The following is a 21049-nucleotide window of genomic DNA, read 5'->3' as shown; positions in this document are numbered from 1 at the left end:
TAAAAATTAGCCTAGTAGGAAACAGCGGGATCTCCCCCCAGAAAATTTTGATGTGCACAAGGATAAAATGTTAAGATACCTCCGGGACTTGCCTTATGAAATAAAAACCTGTTTGGGCTATTTCCATGCAAGTGTTTTTACATCTTTGCGGAGTAAGCACGAACCACGTTTTTCCCTGCTCTCTCTAACAGCATCTCTTTTGTGTTCCTTCTCCCTCATCCCTGTCATTAGCCGCTATCTCTGCAGCCCTGTGGCTGGCTGGAACAGAGCCACTGCGTTTAGAATACATTTCAATGTCCTTTCTGTGAGAGAAAAATTGAGAAGGCAAAAAAGCATCCATGGGAAGAGGAGGTTAGGGAAACTCCCCTCCTTGTGTTCATTTTACTTTTATTTCCTCTATTGCTTTAATGCAGAGAAGGGGCTGCTATGGCTTGTGTTATGCACGCCAGTTTTGAGACACTGGGCATCTTCTCTAAAGCTGACAGATGGATTGCGATAAAAATCAGTGTAACTACACATGACCTTAAAACTTGGCCTGAGAGATGTCTGCAGCTCAACACGGGACTATCTCACCCTCCTCCCCTCCCACGGCCATCACTGTCTTGTACATCCGAGAATAAGGAGTATATTTTGACAGGTTCCTTTTGAAAGTCATCCCCTCCTGCCTTAATATCTTGGTCCTCTAAATCCTCACTCAATCTCACTTCCTGTGGACCCCCTCCTGGCAGGCTCACAATCACTGCTGTCGCCCAGGTCAGGATAAACGGACGCCTGCAATATCCATTTTCCTATACTTGGAATGAAAAAAAAATCATTCAAGACCTTGACATATTTTTCATCCTTACTGGGATAAAAAGGCAAAATCTGCTGTAAAATGAAATTAGATTAAGAAGAAGTCATGCCTCCCTCCCTCTAAAGAGGATTTCAGCACATGGAGAAATGCTTTATTTGGGAAATCTGTAATGAATTCAGTTCGGTTTTGACTCAAACTGTTGTTTTCACACAACTTCTATAAAACTAATTTCCAAACAACCTCCACAATTTTTTTCATTGCAAAACAGAAGGACACAACAAAGAGATCTTTTTCCAGACACAAATCTGTCAAAATCCATACAAATCTGCTCAAATGATGTTTTTCCCTCAGAAACCAGTTTCAACACAAGCTTTTTGCCTACAATCCTCAGTGACCCATGAACATCTTCACTTGTTAATTACTGCTCCACGGCTGGGCTGGTGATGAACATCAGCCTGGTGTTCCCACCTCAGAGCTGCCAGATAAACACTGTTGTAGAGCAGTCCAACCACTGGTTTTGGTCCTAATGAAGGATACAAAACTGTAACAGCCACAAAACATCCGAGGACAAAAAGGACACGCTTGTGTCACTCAACCATCCTCATCTCCTGATCAGCTCCACCAGGTAAATGCTGATACCTTGTCTGCAGAGTTGTGGTACCAGACTAAATGGCTGTTGCCAAAGGATATCTTCTGATGTCCCCTCACCAAATGCTTTGTATGAATCAAAAGTACCCAAAGAGTCTCTTTCTGCATTGGGTCATATAATTTGTTGCCATTACAACAAAAGGTTGTCTCAACCAAAGTGGTCCAAATACCCCTATATCCAACAAGAGTTAAAATGAATCATAGAATCATTAAGGTTGGAAAAGACCTCTAGGATCATTAAGTCCAACCACCAACCCAACACCCCCAGGTCTCCTAAACCATGGCCCCATGGTTCCATGTCCACGTGTTTTTTTGACACCCCCAGGGACGGTGACTCCCCCACCTCTCTGGGCAGCCTGTGCCAGGGCCTGACCGCTCTGGCAGGGAAGGCATTTTCCCTCACATCCAACCTAAACCTCCCCTGACGCAGCTGGAGGCCGTTCCCTCTCGCCCTGTCACTGGTGACTTGGGAGCAGAGACCAGCCCCCCCCTCACTCCAGCCCCTCTCAGGCAGCTGCAGAGAGCGAGAAGGGCTCCCCTCAGCCCCCTCTTCTCCAGGCTAAACCCCCCCAGCTCCCCCAGCCGCCCCCCAGCACACTTGTGCTCCAGACCCTGCCCCAGCCCCGCTGCCCTTCTCTGGACACGCTCCAGCCCCTCCAGGCCCTTCTTGTCCCGAGGGGCCCAAACTTGAGCCCAGCATTCGAGGTGGGGCGTCCCCAGAGCCGAGCACAGGGGCCCCATCCCTGCCCGGCTCCTGCTGGCCACACCAGGGCTGACACAAGCCCGGGGGCTGGTGGCCTCCTTGGCCACCCGGGCACTGCTGGCTCATGCCCAGCCGGCTGTCAGCCAGCACCCCCAGGGCCTTCTCCGCCGGGCACTTCCCAGCCCCTCTGCCCCAGGCCTGGGGTGATGCCTGGGGTTGGTGTGACCCAAGGGCAGGACCCGGCCCTGGGCCTTGTTAAACCTCACACAACTGGCCTCGGCCCATGGATCCAGCCTGTCCAGGTCCCTCTGCAGAGCCTTCCTGCCCTCCAGCAGATCAACACTCCTGCCCAACTTGGTGTCATCTGCAAATTTACTGAGGGTGCCCTCAATCCCTTTGTCCAGATCATTGATCTGGATGAAGACACCCCACAAAATAGCAGGTACCTGCTTGCAACTTGACTGAGTCGCCATCACAAAGTAACATAAAGAGCAAAGAAGAACTATGAGAATTACCTGAAGAAAGCCAAGCCAGCAGAGAGCAACTAATGAGACTGCTTGAAACCCGGCCATTGCAGACACCTAACAAAAAATCTGGCTATTCTGCAGAATTCTAGAAATAAACAATAATTTGGCTGTCAAAGGGTCTGTCGCCCACCCAGAGATGCTCAGACTGCTGAAATGTGGAACTGGTTTTTTTTTTAAGGAATTAAACAGATAGAGGGAAGAGACAGGCATGTCCGCTGCCTGTGAAAGGGACAGTGCCCAGTGGAAGTTTGGGTATGATGACCCTAAATCACAAATATTAATGGGATGAAGAAATTCCTCTGCAGAGACATAAGCAATACAAACACACCTGGATTTTTAAAATGCAGTAGAAGAAAAGTCCTAAAAATTCACCTTTGTAGTTTACAGGGCTCTTTTAAGGCTTCCAGGAAGCACTGGTGCTAATTGGGTTAATATTTGCCTACTCAGAGGAGCCTTAAAGTAGAGTAACAACTCATCACATCAGCGATGACTGCAAGAAGTGACTCGGAGAGACTCAACACAGTAAAAAACAGCTTCTTGATCATTACAATTTCCTGCGGAGGTGAGCTGCTTAGGGGATTTCAAAAGGTATCTTGTGCCTGCCTGTATAACACAAAAGGTGCCTGCAGCCCGTCTTGGCCACAGCCACCACTAATAGGCTTGGGCATCTACAGATTATACTGTACGTTAGAGATGTCCTTTACCTCCATGCATGTGCTACCCCCCAGTTATTTGCCCTTCATGGGCCACTTTTCTCCTTCCCTCTTCGGGGCTCAGAGTGCAGTCAGTACCTGCCGCAGAAAGCCTCACCTGTCCTGGGTCCCGTGTGACCCCACTTTCTCGTTCTTCATGCAGAAATCGGGCGAGCTCTGAAGGTAAATCAGCTCTGTCTCTTTAACCGGCCTGATATCAATATCCTTTGGCACGAGATATTTGCGTGTGCCCATGGGCCGGTGAACGACCTTGGTGGCTGACAAATACTTGTTTTTGAGGTCCAGTGCAATGTCTCGCAGCTCTTGAAGGCCTTTCCAACAGGTCTTGATAGAGCATGACCCAGAAACTCCATGGCACTTACATTTCATTTCAAGAGAGGCTTTCAAGACCTGCAAAAAGGAATGCAGGAGTTAGGAAATGTCCTTCTCTTACCTCCAAACATCCCACAAGCTTGCTAAAGAAGACATTTTCTTAGCAGGGACTGCTACAGAAAAGGACTGCTGCTCTAATTTCTGCACAGTTACTCTAGAGTAGCTACTGTGCAAAGGGAATGAGATCCCACAACTCCCTGGTGATCACTCTCAGCCCAGGACTATGTTCACCAAGGCACCTTTGCAGCCAGCAGAGAGTAAAGCATTTTGAATTTTGATCAGATACCCACACAGGGCTGCATTTCCACCCTCTAAATTCCTAAGGAGCTAAAAATCAAAGCAATCCATAAATAGAAAATTAATGTGCATTTCTGCCTCCAGCAGCTTTGGGTAAGAGATGTCAAGGCTTTGACAAATTCAGGGCACCCTCACCCTGCCTTTCTGCTGGCCATGGGGCCAAAAGAGCCTTTTACTTTGGTTCTCATTTCTGTAGGACATGGCAGGATGCTGCCAGGAAGGGATGAATGCACCAGCCATGGCAACACTATGTCCCAAACAAAAATCTGCCCGTTGCAATTAAAACAAAAACTCAAGACATTACAAACACAAAAAACAGAGTGGGAATGGCAGAGAAAAACACCCAGGGAGGCAAGATTGACATGGTTGTGCTCTGCAAAGGTGGGTTCAGCCTGTAGCTACACAGCCAGCTGCCAATGAGCTCAACATGATGCAAGTTTTATCTGCTCCAGCGCCCAAGCACCAGCAGCCCTGGAAGGACTAAGCTGTGTGGTAGGACCAGCCTAGGGAACGGCTGAAGGCCCAGAGATGGGTGCAGGGGTCAGCTTTACAGACCCCACCCATTTCTCCAGCTGTATGGAGGGCTGCGATGGCAATTTGCACCTTGGTGCACACCAAGCTCTGCACATGGTAAGCGTTATTCCTCCACTAGATGCAAGCTGTTAATAGCAGCTTCTGCCAGATATGGGAATAACCACTAGAAAAGCAGTTTGAAAGGAGAAAATCAGCCCTCCTGGCTGCAGGGATGTCTAGGAGGCAGCTGCTGCTGGATGCATCTGGCAGATGATAATCCTCCATGCTCACACAGCACTTTGCCTGTGCAACGCCCTTGGCAGAGCACGATGGGACCCATCCCCACCACACCTCCTGGGGTAAACAAGCCAGAGCCATCCTTGGCTGTGGAAAGGGTGACAACAAGGCATCCCACCCATGGTTATATAGGGCTGATAACAGCATTCAGGACCTCCTGAGTCCCAGCATGAGTTATGTAGCCACAGTCTTCAGCAGGCCAAAGGAGTTCAGAGCAATCTTCAGAAACCTGCTCCTTTTGCTAGCTGACAGAGACACTGGACCTCACAGAGCGACCAACCACTACAGATGATTGTACAATTACAATAACTCTCGTGGATTTGTTACCTGTCTCCCTACTTCACTGTTGTGCAGATGCATCAGTTTATTGGCTTGTGATCCTGATTTTTTCATCTTCATGGGAGCATCTGAAAATTTGGACCCCATGATAAGACCATAGTTGAGGTTGTCTGCACATCCTCCCCATCGATACCCAGGTCCAGGTGTCTCACCTGGGATGGGACCACAGGAACAGCCAGGGAGGTCCCCGGTGGTGCAGGCTCTGGCAATGGTGTGGCTGATGGCAGCAGCAGAAAGGGCATACACAAATGCTGACTCCCTTGTGCCTGGAAGAGACAAGAACTCCAGCTCAGCCTCCTGGGAAAGCTAAATGGTCCCCAAAAAGAGACCCACACAATCTGTGCCCCATGGAGCAGCAAACACACCAACTCGCTGCAGCTGAGGCTTCCCATGGCATCACTAGTTTGGAGCACGCTTCCTAAGTGAGCCCTTCGACATGAGGCAACATGCCAGCAGGGAAGGAGGCACATGGACTTATGCAACTTGTCCATTGTGGTGTGATCTGCTCCTGGACCATGTGAAGAAGCCTGTCCATGGACTCTCCTGCCTCCTTCTGACCCTGTGCTGGATGCTGCTTGCAGGCAGGTCATAGAGCTGGCATGCATGGAGCTGGGGGAGGTGGTGGGAAGCCATAGAGCTGCAGCACGAGCGTGCGGGGATGCTCTGACCCATGAAAGCTCACACGTGAGCTATTTGACAAGCCTGTGTGCCCTGAACAGCACCTGCATGGCTGTGACCAAGTGCACCATGACTCTTAATGAGATGAGCAGGCCAGATCAGTGTCAGGCTTTGGAAGAGCTGTGGGACACCATGTCTTGGACTTGAGACCTCCTGAGCATGACTGGCACCATAACAATGAACATGGTCTTAGAGAACAGAACAACTAGGCTATGAAGTCCCTCCATGTCCCCCCGGTAGCGAGACCCTTCCCTGCCCCAGCACGCATATGCACACACTGGCTGACTCTACTCACTCATGTCCCCGGCTGAGCCAGCAGTGCTGTTTACCTCTCTCTAAGTCCAGCAGGTAGTTAGGAGCCAGCTCAATGGAGGAGCAGTTCCACCGCATGTCTGAGAAAGTTTTACGGCAGGTCTTTATCACTTCCCGTGCCGCCTGGATGATGGTCTGCATTAGCTCCAGGTTGCTGCGGCACAGTTGCACCTGGGAAACCACTAAGCCTTCGAGCTGCTTGCAGTGCTGGGTTTGATTCAGGGCCAAAGCCGAAGGAGTCTTGGACAGAGCTCTGAGGAAACAAGCACATGCAAAAAAGCATTAAAACCTGCAAAAAAGTTAATCTTCAAGTCAATATTAACTTCTCCACTACCTCCAGTCCAGTGAATGCTTTGGCCTGTGTTCATCTGACTTAATTTTAGCTACCTGTAAATAGGTGCTTAATTAAAGCTGGTGAGAAAGATGGGCAACCATGAAGAGTGATTGATCTTGCGCAAAGTAGGTGCTTAAGGTAGGTGGGAAGAAACACCCTCTAGAAGTACGCATTTCTCTCCATCATCTAGGGGAGCCTGGAGAAAGCTCCCAGGGCATATGCCAAGTTGACTGAATGTGTAAATCCTTATGAGAAGGTTTTTTGCTAAAGAATGAAGAGGACGGACCTCCCAACAGAGTGAAAAATGACCCATCAATTCCACGATAACAGAGAGCTGGATCTTCCAAGACTGTGGTATTCAGAAAAAAAAAATTAAGTCGGTGTTATCAGTGTTTTGCATTCAGCATCTGTCTCACACACTCTCTAAGGATTATGCTAAATGTCACGTAATTAATTATGGAGAAAATCCTCTGCAAGGCCCAGGGAAAAGCCACCAAGTTTGCAAAACAGAGTTAATGCCAAGACCCTCCACCAATTCCATCACTGCTGCTCGTAGATAAGTCTGTTTCTCTAGTCTCCAAAAACGTAGTGCAGAAGCACGATGAGAGTATGTTCAGAGAGAGTACCATGGTCAAAACTGAGATGGGATCCACTAGCACCAGCACGTACGTTACCATGGAAGAAACCAACAACAACCCAAAGACCCCATTGCTTCTTCTAGTGTTCAATTGCCAACACTTTCACAAAAAAAAAATAAAAAGCAAATGCTGCCATGCATCATATAGGGCTGTGCTCTTCTTCCCCACGCACCCACAGCGATCAGCAGGAGCCTGCTGTGTAACTCTCTTTGTATCTTTATGACCTGCTTAGGGTAGTCATAAATGTTATTCATTCCCATAAAACAACTTTCTAGCTGGCTGCATCAGTAACTGGCATCTGATCCTGGCAACACAACTGCCTTAACACATATTTCCTTCTCTCCTTGTTAAATGTGTTACCTTTCAGTTTCATCCTAAGCCATCTTGGTTAGTTTGACTTATTGGCAGACACATTTCTGGGTGCATTTCACTTTATTACTGTAACATCCACATCCTTCAGAAGTTAAATGAGATGGAAACAGAGATAAAATTGAGCCCTAACCAAGATCGGGGTGTATTAGCTCTGATCTCGGTTTTCAGGAAAACACATCTATGTTCCACCAGCTCCCTCAAGGATGGCTTGAACCAGCTGCTGTGTATGTTGGAGCTCTCTCTGGGCTGTGCATAATTTCTAACCTCAACTGCTCTTCCAGCAGGGAAAAGCTACAATCCTTGCTAGGGCTGAGTAGGTCTGCACTGACAAATTCCCAGGCGGCTGGAGTTTGGCATTTCTGGCACTGGATAATCAGTGGCAAACTTGGAAGGGAAACCACCACTCTGCTAGCTATGTAAATATATATATCATACATATATTTAAAGAGGTCCATTAAATATACAGTGAAAAGGAGTTCTGGCCAGTGAATTTCAAGGGAAAGGAAAAAGTGGAGTATTTAATTGTCAGAAATTCTGCCCTGTAGTTCATGTCAGTCTCTTGCACGCTGTTGCTCATGCAACGCTCACTGTCTGGACACCTCCAGAAGGCAACTCATCCTGCCTTAGATGTGAACCAGTGCTGGACCTTAGCTGGTGGAGGCAAAACCTGTCGGTGATGTTCTGGCTGCTCATGTATCTCAGATATCATGTACTTGAAGGTAGAGGCATGAGTCTAGGGACAGTATGAATGTCACCTGACTGCAAACCTCTACAGTGTGGACCTCATGGTAGTCCTTCAGGGTCCTTCTTCAGTCCATGGAAAGAAAAACACTCGTCTGGGGAGTAATTAGCCTGAGGTACTTTTAAGACCTACAGTAGGATAAGATGACTCATGTCCTAGAAGTGCTCATTTTCTACTCTGGCTATAGAGGGAACCCAGGTACTGAGCTCGGGCGCAGACATCTGGACTCTATAAGCACAGAGCTGGGTGAGATGAGTCCAACCCCTAGCACTTGGCACCAGAAACCTGCAAAAACTTATCCCAGAAAGCCTATCGGCAACTCTCAGGAATGGACTGAAATGCAAATCAGGCAAGAGGCCAAAGCAACTCGTCACTAATACAGTAAAAATGATAAATACTCCAGCACAGTATGTCCCAGCAGCAGAGCGAGGGAGATGAAATGAGAGAGCTCCAGGCAAATGAGGAATGTTCCAGGTCTCTGAGAGATGCTGTACTATGGGCACCAGCTCAGTTTTCTAATCAAAGGTGCCAAGTGACACTTTAGAGGCCTTGGGATACTTCACCTGGCCCTCCAGAAGGATGCATATATCTCCTAGGTCCTGCGCCACATTTTCTAATCCTGTAGAGAGGTCTTTGGCCTCTTTAAAGGACCTGGAAACCTACATTGAGGCACCTGCACCTCACCGTTACAGACAAGTCAGGAACAGCAGAAATAACCACCTACAAGTTGGGATGAGAGCTGAATTCAGACCAAAACTCATCCCAGTTGTGAAAAAAAGGGGTGTGATACAACAAGATCATGTTATTACAGATGGTCTGAAATGATCACCATTAGAGAAGCAGATTTATAATGCAACAAGAAGGAAACTGGCTTCATGGAAGAGGGAAAAATATCCGCCAGACAGTCAAGAGAGGAAGGACCGTGGCCCCATTGGGGAGAACAGGCAGCAATGGCTGTTTCTTGTCGAATGAGCCGAGCTCCAGGGAGCCCGCCAAGAATAAAAATGCAAGACGCAGGAAGGTGTTTTCTGAACATCTCCCAGGCCTGAACTCCATGCCTTTGCTTGTGAGAACCTATAATTGGAAACATCTCCATGTGTCGGGAGGAAAAAGTAAAGGGTAATGGAGATGGAAAAGAAAACTCACAGTTACTGGAGTCGCTTGCCGAGACCGAAAAGTGCATTTATAAATCACAGATCAGGAATGTGAGAGGCTTATTAGGTCATCTAGTCCATGCCCTGACAGCCCAGGTTTGCTCAGTCTCTGTCCTACATTCAGAAATGTCTTCTCCACCCCTTGTCACTTTAAACCCTCCCTGTAGAAAGGCACCAACCCTCCCTGCTCCGCAGATTCTGGAAGCACCAGGGAAGGATGGCCTCTGCCTGCAAAGGACCTATTTGGGGAACAAAGTCCATTCTAGGGGCAGTGGAAGGGAAATCACCTTCCCCCAGAAGAGTCTTGTCCATAGGGGTGTTTTGTGGTGGGTCTCTATCCCATCTCCACCCAGTCTCTGTTGACCACCAGCACTGGGAGGGGAAACAGCCAGCCCCAATTAAGCAGCCCTCAGGGAAGAACAACCTTTAGTCCTCAGTCTGGTAAGAAAATCCCAGATAAACATCTTTCTTTGGACTCCCACCCTTCATCCAAAAAGCAGGATGTGGGGATTTTAGCAACTGCCATCCCACAGATGCTGCTTTTCACTGTTTCCTCCTGCTAACGTCGTGCTCTCCTCTCTCCTGCCCCATCCTGCATTCTCCAGAAAGCTGAGGACAACTGAGGGGTGGTTGTTGGTTTTTTTTAGAAAATATACATATTTGACCCATCCCTTTAAATAAACAGGCCCCAAACCAAACATCTCCTGCTTTATATATAGCATAGCATGGCTTTCAATTGAAGTTATGGATACTGACAGAAAACCATAAACGTAATTACAGAGGAAATATGATGCATGGATGGATCATGACTTTCGTTTACTCTTTTAATTATCTCAGGCAGTTAATAAATTCATTTGAAAACATGAATGCTCTACAGTGTTAGGTCCTTTGAGAGGTATGGGCCCATTCCTGCAGGTCTGGCCTCCATGAGAAGACTATTCATAGGAGCAGCAGCTTCGGAGAAGTACCTTCAGATCTGAGCAGACATCAATGAAAGCCATACATAATTTGGTTCACAAAGACCACTGTGCATAGGACACTGCTCGTGGTCATGCCAAAGAGAGAAAAACTCCCTGAACTGTGCGGTGCAGCATTGGTGCCCTTTAAAACACCCTTAAAGGGTGGAAGGGTCTCCTCTCTTTCTGATGTGGTCTCTCTCTGGAGGGCATCTCCCCACTGTCCCTTGTGTGACACAACCCAAGAAGGTCTCACAGAAGGACTGTTGCAGAAAGCAGGAACTGCTCCAAACTGCCTGCGTTGCTTTCCATGAAGGCACACTCATTTTTATGCCTATTCTTAAGCCCCTTAATCTTCCAGGGATTTGGGTGAAACAAAAAGATTTAGACAAAATTAGATGGCTGTGGAGAATGAAGTGTGCGGTAGACTTTAATAAAGAGAGGCAGTGATAGGGGGTTTTTCGCATTTGATCTCATTGAAGATTTTTATCTGGAGGAGCCTCATTTTCACAGGTTTTCAACTGGAAGAGGCTCGCAGGACAGTTACAATAACCTTGTCTAAGCTTCTGGTAGAGGCAGGCCATGCCCCTGCCAACCTGCCCTGCATCAGTCCTGGTCTGGAGACCACAAGCACTAGGAAAGCCACCACGTCCCCTGGTAAATGCTTCCAGTGGTTCTGCAAAGCCTTTTCAAACAGAGAAGTGGGATTCATATAGTAAAAAAAAAAAAAAAATCCACAATCCAACAAAATAAAGAGGAGGAAGAGGGAGAGGAGTGCGGGAAAAAAAAACCAACCCTGAAGTAAAAGCTTAAAATAAGAGCTGCTTTCAGATATGGTGCCAAATCCAGCACTGGCAGTAGTGGGCACAAGGCCATTGACTTCCAGCCCAAGCTCGACAGAAGTCGATGCCAGCGTCGAGTTGGCTCACTGAGCACCGAAGAAGGCCGTGGAGCTTTGTCAAGTTTTCCCGAGCTGCCTACGGAGCGAAGAGCAAACTTCAAAGCTGCTGTCCCCCCCCTTCCTCACCCCCAGCCCATTCCCCTCCTGCCGTCCCCGTCCTGCACTCCTTTCACGGCAGTTCATCTAGCAACCCCCTTGCCAGGCAGACGGTCTCCTTGCAGGCGCCCGTGGCCCAGTGTCCCAGCTCCCGCCCCAGTTGAAGGAGAGAAGCAGGAGCTGCCAGGAAGAACAAAATCTTTCCATTTTCTCCCCTGCTTTCTGCTGGCTGCAGAAAGGCTGTGGTGCTGCTCGAGGTCGGTGAGCTGGGGGACATCCCGGGTTCACTGAAATGCACGGCTCAGCCACCTTTTGCTCCTGAAGGGCTGTGGTTTAACCATGAGAATTGTGCAGCAAAGCTGACCTTGTAGCTGGGAACGGTGCTCAGCTAGCGATGGCTCCAGAGGGCATGGGGCATGTCCAGGGCACCACAACAGGGACAGGCAGGGACTTCCCAAAGTGACCAAGCTCCACGTAAAAATATTGGGAATCCTAATGCCACCACTTGCTGTCATGGGCTGACCCTGCAAGCCACGCAAAAATACCTCTTGCTGCGTTTGGCTTCTTTATGACCACTCTTGTGTTGAAGGTGACACTCAATAGACAGGGACAGTCCAACCTGTGTCCTGGTGCCTGGGCAGAGGAGGCAGAAGTGCCTCGAAAGCCACTCTGTGCCTGGACATCCCAACAGCTGCAGACCTGCGGCATGCACATCTGGCTGCAGCTCCCTCTAGTGCTTATATATTTTTCATCTGTGCTCAAATAAGTTTCGTCAGCAACCTGCTTGGCCAAACCCAAGCCCTCCTAGGAGAGCTAAAGGGGGTGCAAAAGGAGATGGGTAAGGGAATAGAGTTCCTACATGCACTGGCCCTAAGACATCTCCCATTGAAACCCATGGCTGCCTCACCTCCCCAGCTGCTGTGATGCAAAACAAGCACTGAGGACCACAAAACAATGCAAAAAAACCCCCTGCTCTAAGGATTGGAAAGTGTTTTCAAAAAGCATCGTGCAAAAATGAGACTCAGGGGCTCATATGCATTGAATGGAAAGGCTGCCTCTCCACGGCAGCCCCTTATCCTGCAAAGATCTGTCCATACCCTGATTTTACAGCCAAGCAGCTCCCTGGAGCCTGGATGGAAGAGGCCAAAATATGAAGTTTCTCCAGCAGCAAGAGCAGGTTTATGAGATGTTGACCATCCACGCACCGCACTGGGTGCTCGGCAGTGCACGCCTCTGCGGCAGGGAAGGGCACGGTGCCGATTTACAACAGCTGGAGATCTGGACCACAGAACTCATAAAAATAAGCCAAATAAAATAAAACAAATGGCTCTCTTTTACCTTCTCCCCACTTTTGCTAATTTACAGGGGATATTCGTGTTACAGGGAAGTCCTAAATGGTTGAAAAGTATGTTTTCCTTCTCCCCCTCCCCCTGCAATTACATCACGCGCTGAATCAAAATTGAATTTCCTATCGCCTTTCATATCAGTCGCTCCCTCTTCCTCAGGCTTGCAAACCCAGCCCGCCAGGCTGGCAAAACCCACCTCCTTATCTTCCCCCTCCCCTCCCAAATCCTCTTTGAAGCTCGCCTCTGGCACCATGCCTACAACAACGGCGCAGCGAGCAGACCACTGAGACAAGCCCACGACCGAAAACATCTCATAGCACTTCCCTCACTCTACATCCCATCCTTTTTCCCCCCCTCCTCTCCTTCCATGAGCACAGGAGGGAAGGGGCAAGGGTTTGATTGTACAGCATGTGAGTCCAGGGCTGGGATTGCCGCTCCAAGGTATTACTTGGTATTCAGTAGCATCGATCTCTGTTCGCCAAGAGTTTACCCACGCAATTTCCAAGGATGGTCCCCTCGCCCCAAGGATGGCAGCACCACTGCCAGTGATTGGGGGTGGGGTGGGGAAATTGGCTCGTGTTTCCATAGAAAAACAAGGGTGGGGAAGGGAGGAGAAACTGCAAATGAAAAAAAAAAAAAACACACCCCAAACATATTTTTGTGAAATCCCAGCTGGCAGCATCCCAGTTGCACGAAGTGCCCTGGGACAGGGAGTGCAGGTCTCCGCCAGGTTTTAAACAGGTGCGAGGGGAGCCCCGGCGGCGCATCTGGATGCAGTTCATGCTTCAAATGCCACTTTAATCCCAGCTTTCATCTTCCCCACTCACTTTTCTATAGGGGGGATATGTCTGCTGGGAAGGGGAGGAGCGGTGACAGCGTCTTTCCTCCAACTGCCTCCCCCCCATCCCATCCCCAAAAGCAACCCTCGCAGCTTAACCACTTACCAGCCAAAAGGCTGCTTTTGCCGACAAAGCTATTAGGGACCTCGCCCTGCCTTCTAGCCTTTTTTTGTGCCTACAGCTTGTCAACGTGCTATCAGGTTCCCTTCGAAGCTCATCTCGCCCCTGGCCCTTTGCTCTGGGTTTAGCACCTTGCTCAAGCAGGACCCTAATGCCAAGCATATAAGCAAGACCCTCCGCTCAGTTATGGGTCTGTATATAAGTGCTCTGCTGGATCAGGGCGCCACAAAACAGCTTTATTTCTGTGCTGCATAGAAATAAATGTTGCAAAAGAGTCCATGCTCTGCCAGCCCATGAGCATGTTGCTAAATGTCGTGCAGAGAGGAGATGCCCACCCTGGGCAAGGTGTTGTATATATGCAGAACTGAGAGCCTAAATACCTGAGGAAGATGGCAGAAATAGCTGGGCTATGTAATTTAGCTGTGGTGACTGCTACAAGGTGTAAAGCCAAGATGGTGAAGAGCAAATCAGATCCTGATCTCCTCTACTTCCAAGGTGGTCCTCAGAGTATGCAGGCAACACGTTTTAATGCCCTAAAGTAGGTGACTATTCCTCACGCCTGACCATATGCCTTTAAACACCCCATGGAGGGATTCACCCTGCTTCTCTTTATGCATATGTGTGGTGGATGTGTGGTCTCAACCAGCTCCCTGCAGTCCATGGCACCTCCAGAGGACTCCTCTCGACACTTGTGTTGGATGTCTCTTTGGAGAGGGTGAATCCCCATCTGGAAGGTCCTGTCTCCCCTGACTGCATGCAGGGCAGTGAAAACACTGGCTCCAACAAGATATCTAACCTGAAGATGTCCAAATTTAAAAGAGCCTTTAACAAAGGTGGGGAGAGCCTCAGATGACAATTGGGACAGTGGAATGGGAAGGAGGAAGAAACCAAGAACCTCTTGTCTCCATCTCCCCATCTAACCCCAAGACCCTCACCGAGACACACTATACCCTACACAACAGACTCCTCCTGGCATTGCATTTTATTGTGCCTTTTCTTTTATGGAAGATGCTAATTTGAGGGCAGCCCACATCCCCTTATTTAGTTTGTGAGCAGCTTCAAACCCGAGTAGAAAAGACAGATCACTCACCAAGGACCTGGAACCAGATGGGTGTTGGAGGGGCTTGTTTGTTTATTTTGCAGTAAGCAACTAATTGATTGCTTGCTTAAGCAAAGAAATGAGATAGTGATGTTTTCACTTTGTTTGCAGTGACATTACCTCCGAGGAAACTCAATCCAGACTTGACCACACTCCCTGGTATTTCTTCACCCTCCTCCCCCTCTCCCCCCTCAGCCTCATTTTTAACACCCTTCACGAAATCCAAAGGTTAAAAGGTCCACAAAAAAAACATGTTATCTGTCAAGCATCCCTTGTGGTTGGAGATTGGCGGCATTATCTTAGCTGCCGTCCCTACTGCTCTCAGCTCCTACTCAGCACAACCAGCAGCCCCGGTGGGAGAGTTTCCCAGCATGGCAGGAGCTAACGCTAGAAACTTCATTAAGTGGCTCATGTGAGCATTCAAGTGTGTGCCTTTCCTTCGGTATCAATGAGGAGAAGAAAAAGCGACCCTAAATCATGCATATTTTGGAAAGAAGATGGAGACATATTGTTAGCACAAGCCCCTAGCACACACACTTGAAATCAATGAATGCCCAGAGAAATGCAGCGTTTGCTGCTCTTTAAATGGCTTTACAGTGTGCTTCAAATAGCGGTTGCAAAAATGGGTAAAAGACCAGCAATGCCTACAAAGGCTTTAAAAATGCATCGAGATAGCCAGGTACTTACATCCATTTTATTCCATAGCAAATCCCCGTCTGCAGAATCAAAGACAGAAAACCAGCTAAGAAAAATCGTGGACTCGGCTTCATTTTCTCCACTGTCCCCCACTCGCCGAAGGAAATCAGCTTCTCCAAAGAAAAAAGGAGGCTTCCTAATTTTCTGCGCGACGTTATTTCCCTGCGGTTTGGGTGTTGCTCCTCCTTGGAGATGAACAACCTGAAAGGAGAGAAAGAAAGAGCACGAGCTACAGTTAACTCTGAAGTTCAGCGAGCCGTCGCAAGAGAGAGATCTATTATCCAAATTGCAAAGGAGTGGTTTATGAATCACAAAAAAGTTTGGATTATCCCCTCGCAGTCCCCTCCCTCGCCAAGCCTTGATACAACCTTTCGAGTCAACAGACAGACAAACCGTATGGCTTGAATTACACCCTGAGTTATGGTCTGATTGTGTGTTTCCATTTAACCCTGCACATGGCAAGACTTCATTCGCTGCTTCACTTTTTTTCACTCCCCCCCCCCTCCAAAAGGTTTGTGTAACTGCTCGGGAAGAAGGGAAGAAAAAAAAGAGATAAATCTTTAGAGGAGCCCAAATCTTTGGCTATTCACCTCTGCCGTACTTCTCTCCAGATTTCTTTTTTCTCCTCCTTTTTTTGCAGAGAAGACAAATTATAAAAACTGCATTTCCCGACTTCACACAGGTGCCCGTGCCCTGCAGATGTTTCGGTCTGATCTGTTACAACAAATGTGTTTTGCTCTTTCCCTTCTGCTTTCCTTCTCACCTCATTAACTCTGCCTCTCACTTCTTCCAAGTCCTCGGGCACCTGGAGCTCACGGAAAGGGCTGCAACTTCGTAAACATAAAATCACATTTCTGTCTCTGGGGAGCAGCCAGGAGGAGACAAAAGCTCTCAAGGATTTCCCCTCCCCACCTTCTTTTTTTGTTGTTTTTCCCTTCTTCATTCCAAACAAATAAACAAACCAGGTGCAGGACTTAAATTCTTAGAGGGGTCCTCTCTGTCTCCAGGGCATGGCTTGCTTATTTTAGCAGCAGTATTAATAGCAGTAAATGGGTTTCCCTTCAGTTATTCACTTCAGACACCGCTCCGGGCTGCTCTTCGTGGTCTTTGCGGTGGTTTCCCACCCCACAAGAAAGCCAATAATAAAATAAACAGAAAAACCTGCCCACCACATTGCACCTCTGGAGTCTCACAGCCCGTTGCATGGCACACCAGCATCCCCGAGCCATGACCGAGCATCCCCCCACGTCACCCCCTCGGAGGGGTTTGGGGTGGGACCGGGAAAGGCTGGAGCAGTCGGCATCACTTCGGGGAACCCCTTACCCTGGGAAAAGCACATCCCAGCTGACCCCCAGCTCTGGATTTGTCCCAGCTGCAGCTTTCTGCCTCTATACCCCCATTTGGTGAGCAATTGGATTAGCAGGGAAGGAATATTTCTGGGTGTTTTCTCTGCCATCTGCAGTGTATTTTTCCATTCAGGCTGCTTTTTGGCTATCCCAGCTCCAGCGCCTGGTGTAAAGGGTTACTAGAGAAGTGCTGTTATTATAAAGGATTTTAATAACCTCTAGGGGCGAGTTCCCGGCTCCCTTGAAGTCCGAGACAAAACTCCGACTGACTACAAGGGAGGCAGAATTTCATCACCACGGGTTGTTTTTCTTTAATGCCCACTCGGGTTTGGGTTTGATGTGTCCCTTGAAGGCAGTGCTCCCACAACCATCCAGGCTTACTTCTTGTTTCAGGGTATTTCTGTATCTTTTCATCTTTGGGAGCTCTTTTCTTCTCACCCCTCCATGAGCACGCTGGAAACCTTCAACCCTTAATCCTGTCCATGCCTTTTAGTGTCCATTTAGATATTTCAAACCCCTTATCTCCCTCCTGTGACCTGCTGAACAACACAAGAGTCGGGTGTAAAATGTCTCAGATGGTCTAAAAACCCTCTCACTAAGCCTGACCAGGCAACATCATCCTCTGCTTTGCTCCCTGCCTTGAAAAAGTCACAGTTTGGGTTCCCCCCCCTCAATGAGGGAGGAATAGAAATGATCTAACGCCCCCATCCCCACCCCAAGAGCTGCAAGCTTGGCCTGCAGTCGCACCCCTGTTATTTGGGGAGGTAATAACGCCTTTTTCCACTCAGTCCAGCGCAGGTTACGTTTGCAAGAGGAATTTGCAAGGGGAGGGGAGGGAGGGAGACTCTTTGGGGCAGACGTGATGTTTACAGCTCTGGAGAGCTCTGGGTCACTGATCAAACCAGCAGCAAGTGGCCTGCAGACTCCTAAAAACTGGAGCCGTTTTTAACTCAAAGCTCTTTCTCTTCACCTCGAGGCTGTTTGCAGCCAGACCCACACTTGCGCACTGAAAACGCTCCCATCCGACACCTCCAAGAGTCCGGTCGCAGGGATGGGAATAGGCAATATGAACTATCTGTAAATGTGTGAGTAACCATCTCACAATTTTCCAACTTTCTCATCCGAGAAGGAAAGACATCCACCTGACCCCGCTGCCAGCCTGCAGCTCTCCCTGGGAGCACAGTCACCTGGTTTAGGGGTAGCGCATCCCCAGATGACCCGCGGTGAGGATGGGGAGCAGGGACAGGGAACAAGCAGGGTGGTGGGGCTGCTTGCAGCCCCCAGGTCTCCCCTCTCTCTTGCAGCCCCTCATCTCTTGCAGCTCCCGGGTCTCCCCTCTCTCTTCCAGCCTTCTGCATCTCCCTTCTCCTTTCACCCCTGGGTGCCCCCACCACTCTGCAGGCTCCTCTCTCCATTGCAGCCTCACTTCATGCTTGCAGCCCCGAGTCCCCCTTCTGCCTTGCAGCCCCCGGATCTTCGGTGTCCCTATACCCTTCTCCATCTCCCCTCTCCTTTTTAGCCCCTGGGTCTCCCCTCTCACTTCAGCCTCCGGAGCATCCAGTCTGCCTTGCAGCTCTTGGGTCTCCGCTTCCCCCTGCAGCACATCAGTCTCAGGTCTCTCTACATCGTCTGGGTCTCCTTCTCCCTTTCAGCCCTTGGGTCTCCCCTCTTTCATGCACCCCACCGGCTCTCAGGTGGCTAATGCAGCCTCCGAGTCTCCTATCTCCCTGTACCCGCCGCGTCTCCCCTCTCCCTGCATCCCCCGGGTCTCCCCCTCTCCCTTGCAGCCTCCAAGCCTCCCCCCTCCCCGCAGACCCTGCACTTGGGCACCCCCGCCTTTGCACTTTCGGGGTTTCAGGGGGGCTCCCACCGGAGCACTGCCCCCTCCCGCAATCTCAGCAGCGCCTCGCAGCCCCCCCGGTCCCGGTCCCGGTCCCTGTCCCTGTCTCGGTCCCGGTCTTAGGTCCCGGTCCCGGTCCCGGTCCAGGTCCCGGTCCTTACCTCCGCCGGGGCTGCGCGGGGGCCGGGGCTGCTCTGGCGGGGCGGCCCGCGAAGCCGCCTTATATGCGGCCCCTTCGGCTTTGATATGCGGCGTGATGTCAGCCCGGATTAGCATAACAAAGAGCTCCGCGAGGAGCGTTCCGCGCCCCGCGGATCCCCCCGCGGGCAGGGCAGGGGATCCGCGTACGGGGAGGGACACTCCCCCTTCCCCCCCCCCCCGCCCCGGCAGCATCCCCGCCCCGGCAGCACACACACCCCCCCCCGGCCCCGGCAGCATCACCCCCCGCCAAACCCGCCTCCTTCCCCGGGACATCCCCCTCGGGAGCCAGCCCCGGCCACCCTGTCCCCTCCCAGGGCTCCGTGGGGACCGCAGGGCGCTGCCCCGGGCGGGGGTCCGGGCCGGGGGTGCCCCCGGGGATGGCAGGGACCTGGCTGGGCTCGTTGCTGGGACTGTTAACGGCGTTATTCTAATGAGCGGTTAATGATTAGCAACAAAAATAGCTAGTTCGTGTTTTCACCGGAAACTTTTAAAATTCACCTCTCCCGAGGGTGATTAGCGCTTGCCGGGCTGCGCGATCGACTTCCCAATTAAAGGACAAAGATACTTTTCATGCGCGGGGCTGTCAGGTGGATTTCCTTCTCCTGCGAGGCTAAGAAATCACTGCCCGGCACTCCCGGAGCAGGCTGCAACACATGTCCTGCCCCACCGAGTCCTGCTGTCAGCCTTCAGGTTCCACAACCTCTTTTCCTTTGATCTTTCCTTGATCAGTGGCAAGTTCAGATGTTGAGTTCTGATTTTTGCTTTCATGCCAGTGGCAGGGGGGAAGGTTTGATGAGTGCCTGCTAGCAAAAGAAAAGAGAAAGGGAAAGGGAAAGAGAAAGAGAAAGAAGGGAAAGGGAAAGAGAAAGAGAAAGAGAAAGAGAAAGAGAAAGAGAAAGAGAAAGAGAAAGAGAAAGAGAAAGAGAAAGAGAAAGAGAAAGAGAAAGAGAAAGAGAAAGAGAAAGAGAAAGAAAAAAAGAAAAGGAAAAAGAAAAAGGAAAAGAAAAAGGAAAAGGAAAAGAAAAAGAAAAAGAAAAAGAAAAAGAAAAAGAAAAAGAAAAAGAAAAAGAAAAAGAAAAAGAAAAAGAAAAAGAAAAAGAAAAAGAAAAAGAAAAAGAAAAAGAAAAAGAAAAAGAAAAAGAAAAAGAAAAAGAAAAAGAAAAAGAAAAAGAAAAAGAAAAGAAAAAGAAAAAGAAAAAGAAAAGAAAAAGGAAAAGGAAAAGGAAAAGGAAAAGAAAAAGAAAAAGAAAAAGAAAAAGAAAAAGAAAAAGAAAAAGAAAAAAGAAAAAGGAAAAGGAAAAGAAAAAGAAAAAGAAAAAAGAAAAAGAAAAAGGAAAAGAAAAAGAAAAAGAAAAAGGAAAAGAAAAAGAAAAAGGAAAAGAAAAAGAAAAAGAAAAAGAAAAAGAAAAAGAAAAAGAAAAAGAAAAAGAAAAAGGAAAAGAAAAAGAAAAAGAAAAAGAAAAAGAAAAAGAAAAAGGAAAAGGAAAAGAAAAAGGAAAAGGAAAAGAAAAAGGAAAAGAAAAAGAAAAAGGAAAAGGAAAAGGAAAAGGAAAAGAAAAAGAAAAAGGAAAAGAAAAAGGAAAAGAAAAAAGAAAAAAGAAAAAGGAAAAGGAAAAGGAAAAGGGAAAGGGAAAGGAAAAAGAAAAAACAGTTAAGGAAAAAACCCTTAAGAAAGAAAAGCACAACTGGCTTCTCAACCTCAAGCCTCATGCGTCTGAATTTAAGCCATCTGTGTCAGCTATGGACTGTGAACAAATGGGTGCTGGTTGCAAAAGTACCCATGTTGTTTTGCTCACTCAGTTTGATCATGGGTTTCAGGTGAAAGAAGAGAAAAAAATGCTTTAGTCTCAGAACCAAGAGACTCAGAATAAATTTCCTAAAAGTCTATTTTCGGAACAGCTATTTTTATAGGATAATATTTTTATGTATGTGTCCCTGTGCCGGAAAGATTGCGTTCATACACACAGGTCGCTAATGGGCTTTCCTATGTGAACTGCAAAGAACCCTGGATACACAATCCCAAATTCCCAAAGCCACTATATTATTTGTTTAAGACCCAGTTTTGGTTTTGCCAGCAGCTTTGCACAGTATGTCCATTTTTCTTTGTGTGACAGTTGCCCATAAGTGCTCCAACTGCTTGAGACTCCCGTTTCCCCAGCCCACCTCCCACCCCGCTT

At 48.7% G+C, this 21049-nt stretch overlaps 1 protein-coding gene across 4 annotated transcripts in view; it reads right to left on the bottom strand.

Moving 5' to 3' along the window:
- WNT11 (Wnt family member 11) overlaps positions 1-19020 on the bottom strand; it is a 31504-nt gene extending 12484 nt beyond the window's left edge. The window contains exons 1-6 of one of the 4 annotated variants that reach the window (XM_064441534.1): positions 18372-18455; positions 15477-15686; positions 6210-6445; positions 5355-5468; positions 5191-5270; positions 3482-3774 (exon numbers count right to left, since the gene is read on the bottom strand). In XM_064441534.1, the coding sequence (XP_064297604.1) occupies positions 3482-3774; positions 5191-5270; positions 5355-5468; positions 6210-6445; positions 15477-15686; positions 18372-18436 (998 nt within the window). In that variant the 5' untranslated portion in view covers positions 18437-18455. Of the gene's footprint in view, positions 1-3481; positions 3775-5190; positions 5469-6209; positions 6446-15476; positions 15687-16248; positions 16306-18371; positions 18456-18832 lie in introns of those variants that run through there. The other 3 variants (XM_064441535.1, XM_064441532.1, XM_064441533.1) reach the window with 3 other exon arrangements.
- Positions 19021-21049: the final 2029 nt, after the last annotated feature.

This window comes from Phalacrocorax carbo, chromosome 1, assembly GCF_963921805.1.
Source record: "Phalacrocorax carbo chromosome 1, bPhaCar2.1, whole genome shotgun sequence".
Taxonomy (NCBI): Eukaryota; Metazoa; Chordata; class Aves; order Suliformes; family Phalacrocoracidae; genus Phalacrocorax; species Phalacrocorax carbo.
This window is presented reverse-complemented; position numbering and strand designations above follow the sequence as displayed.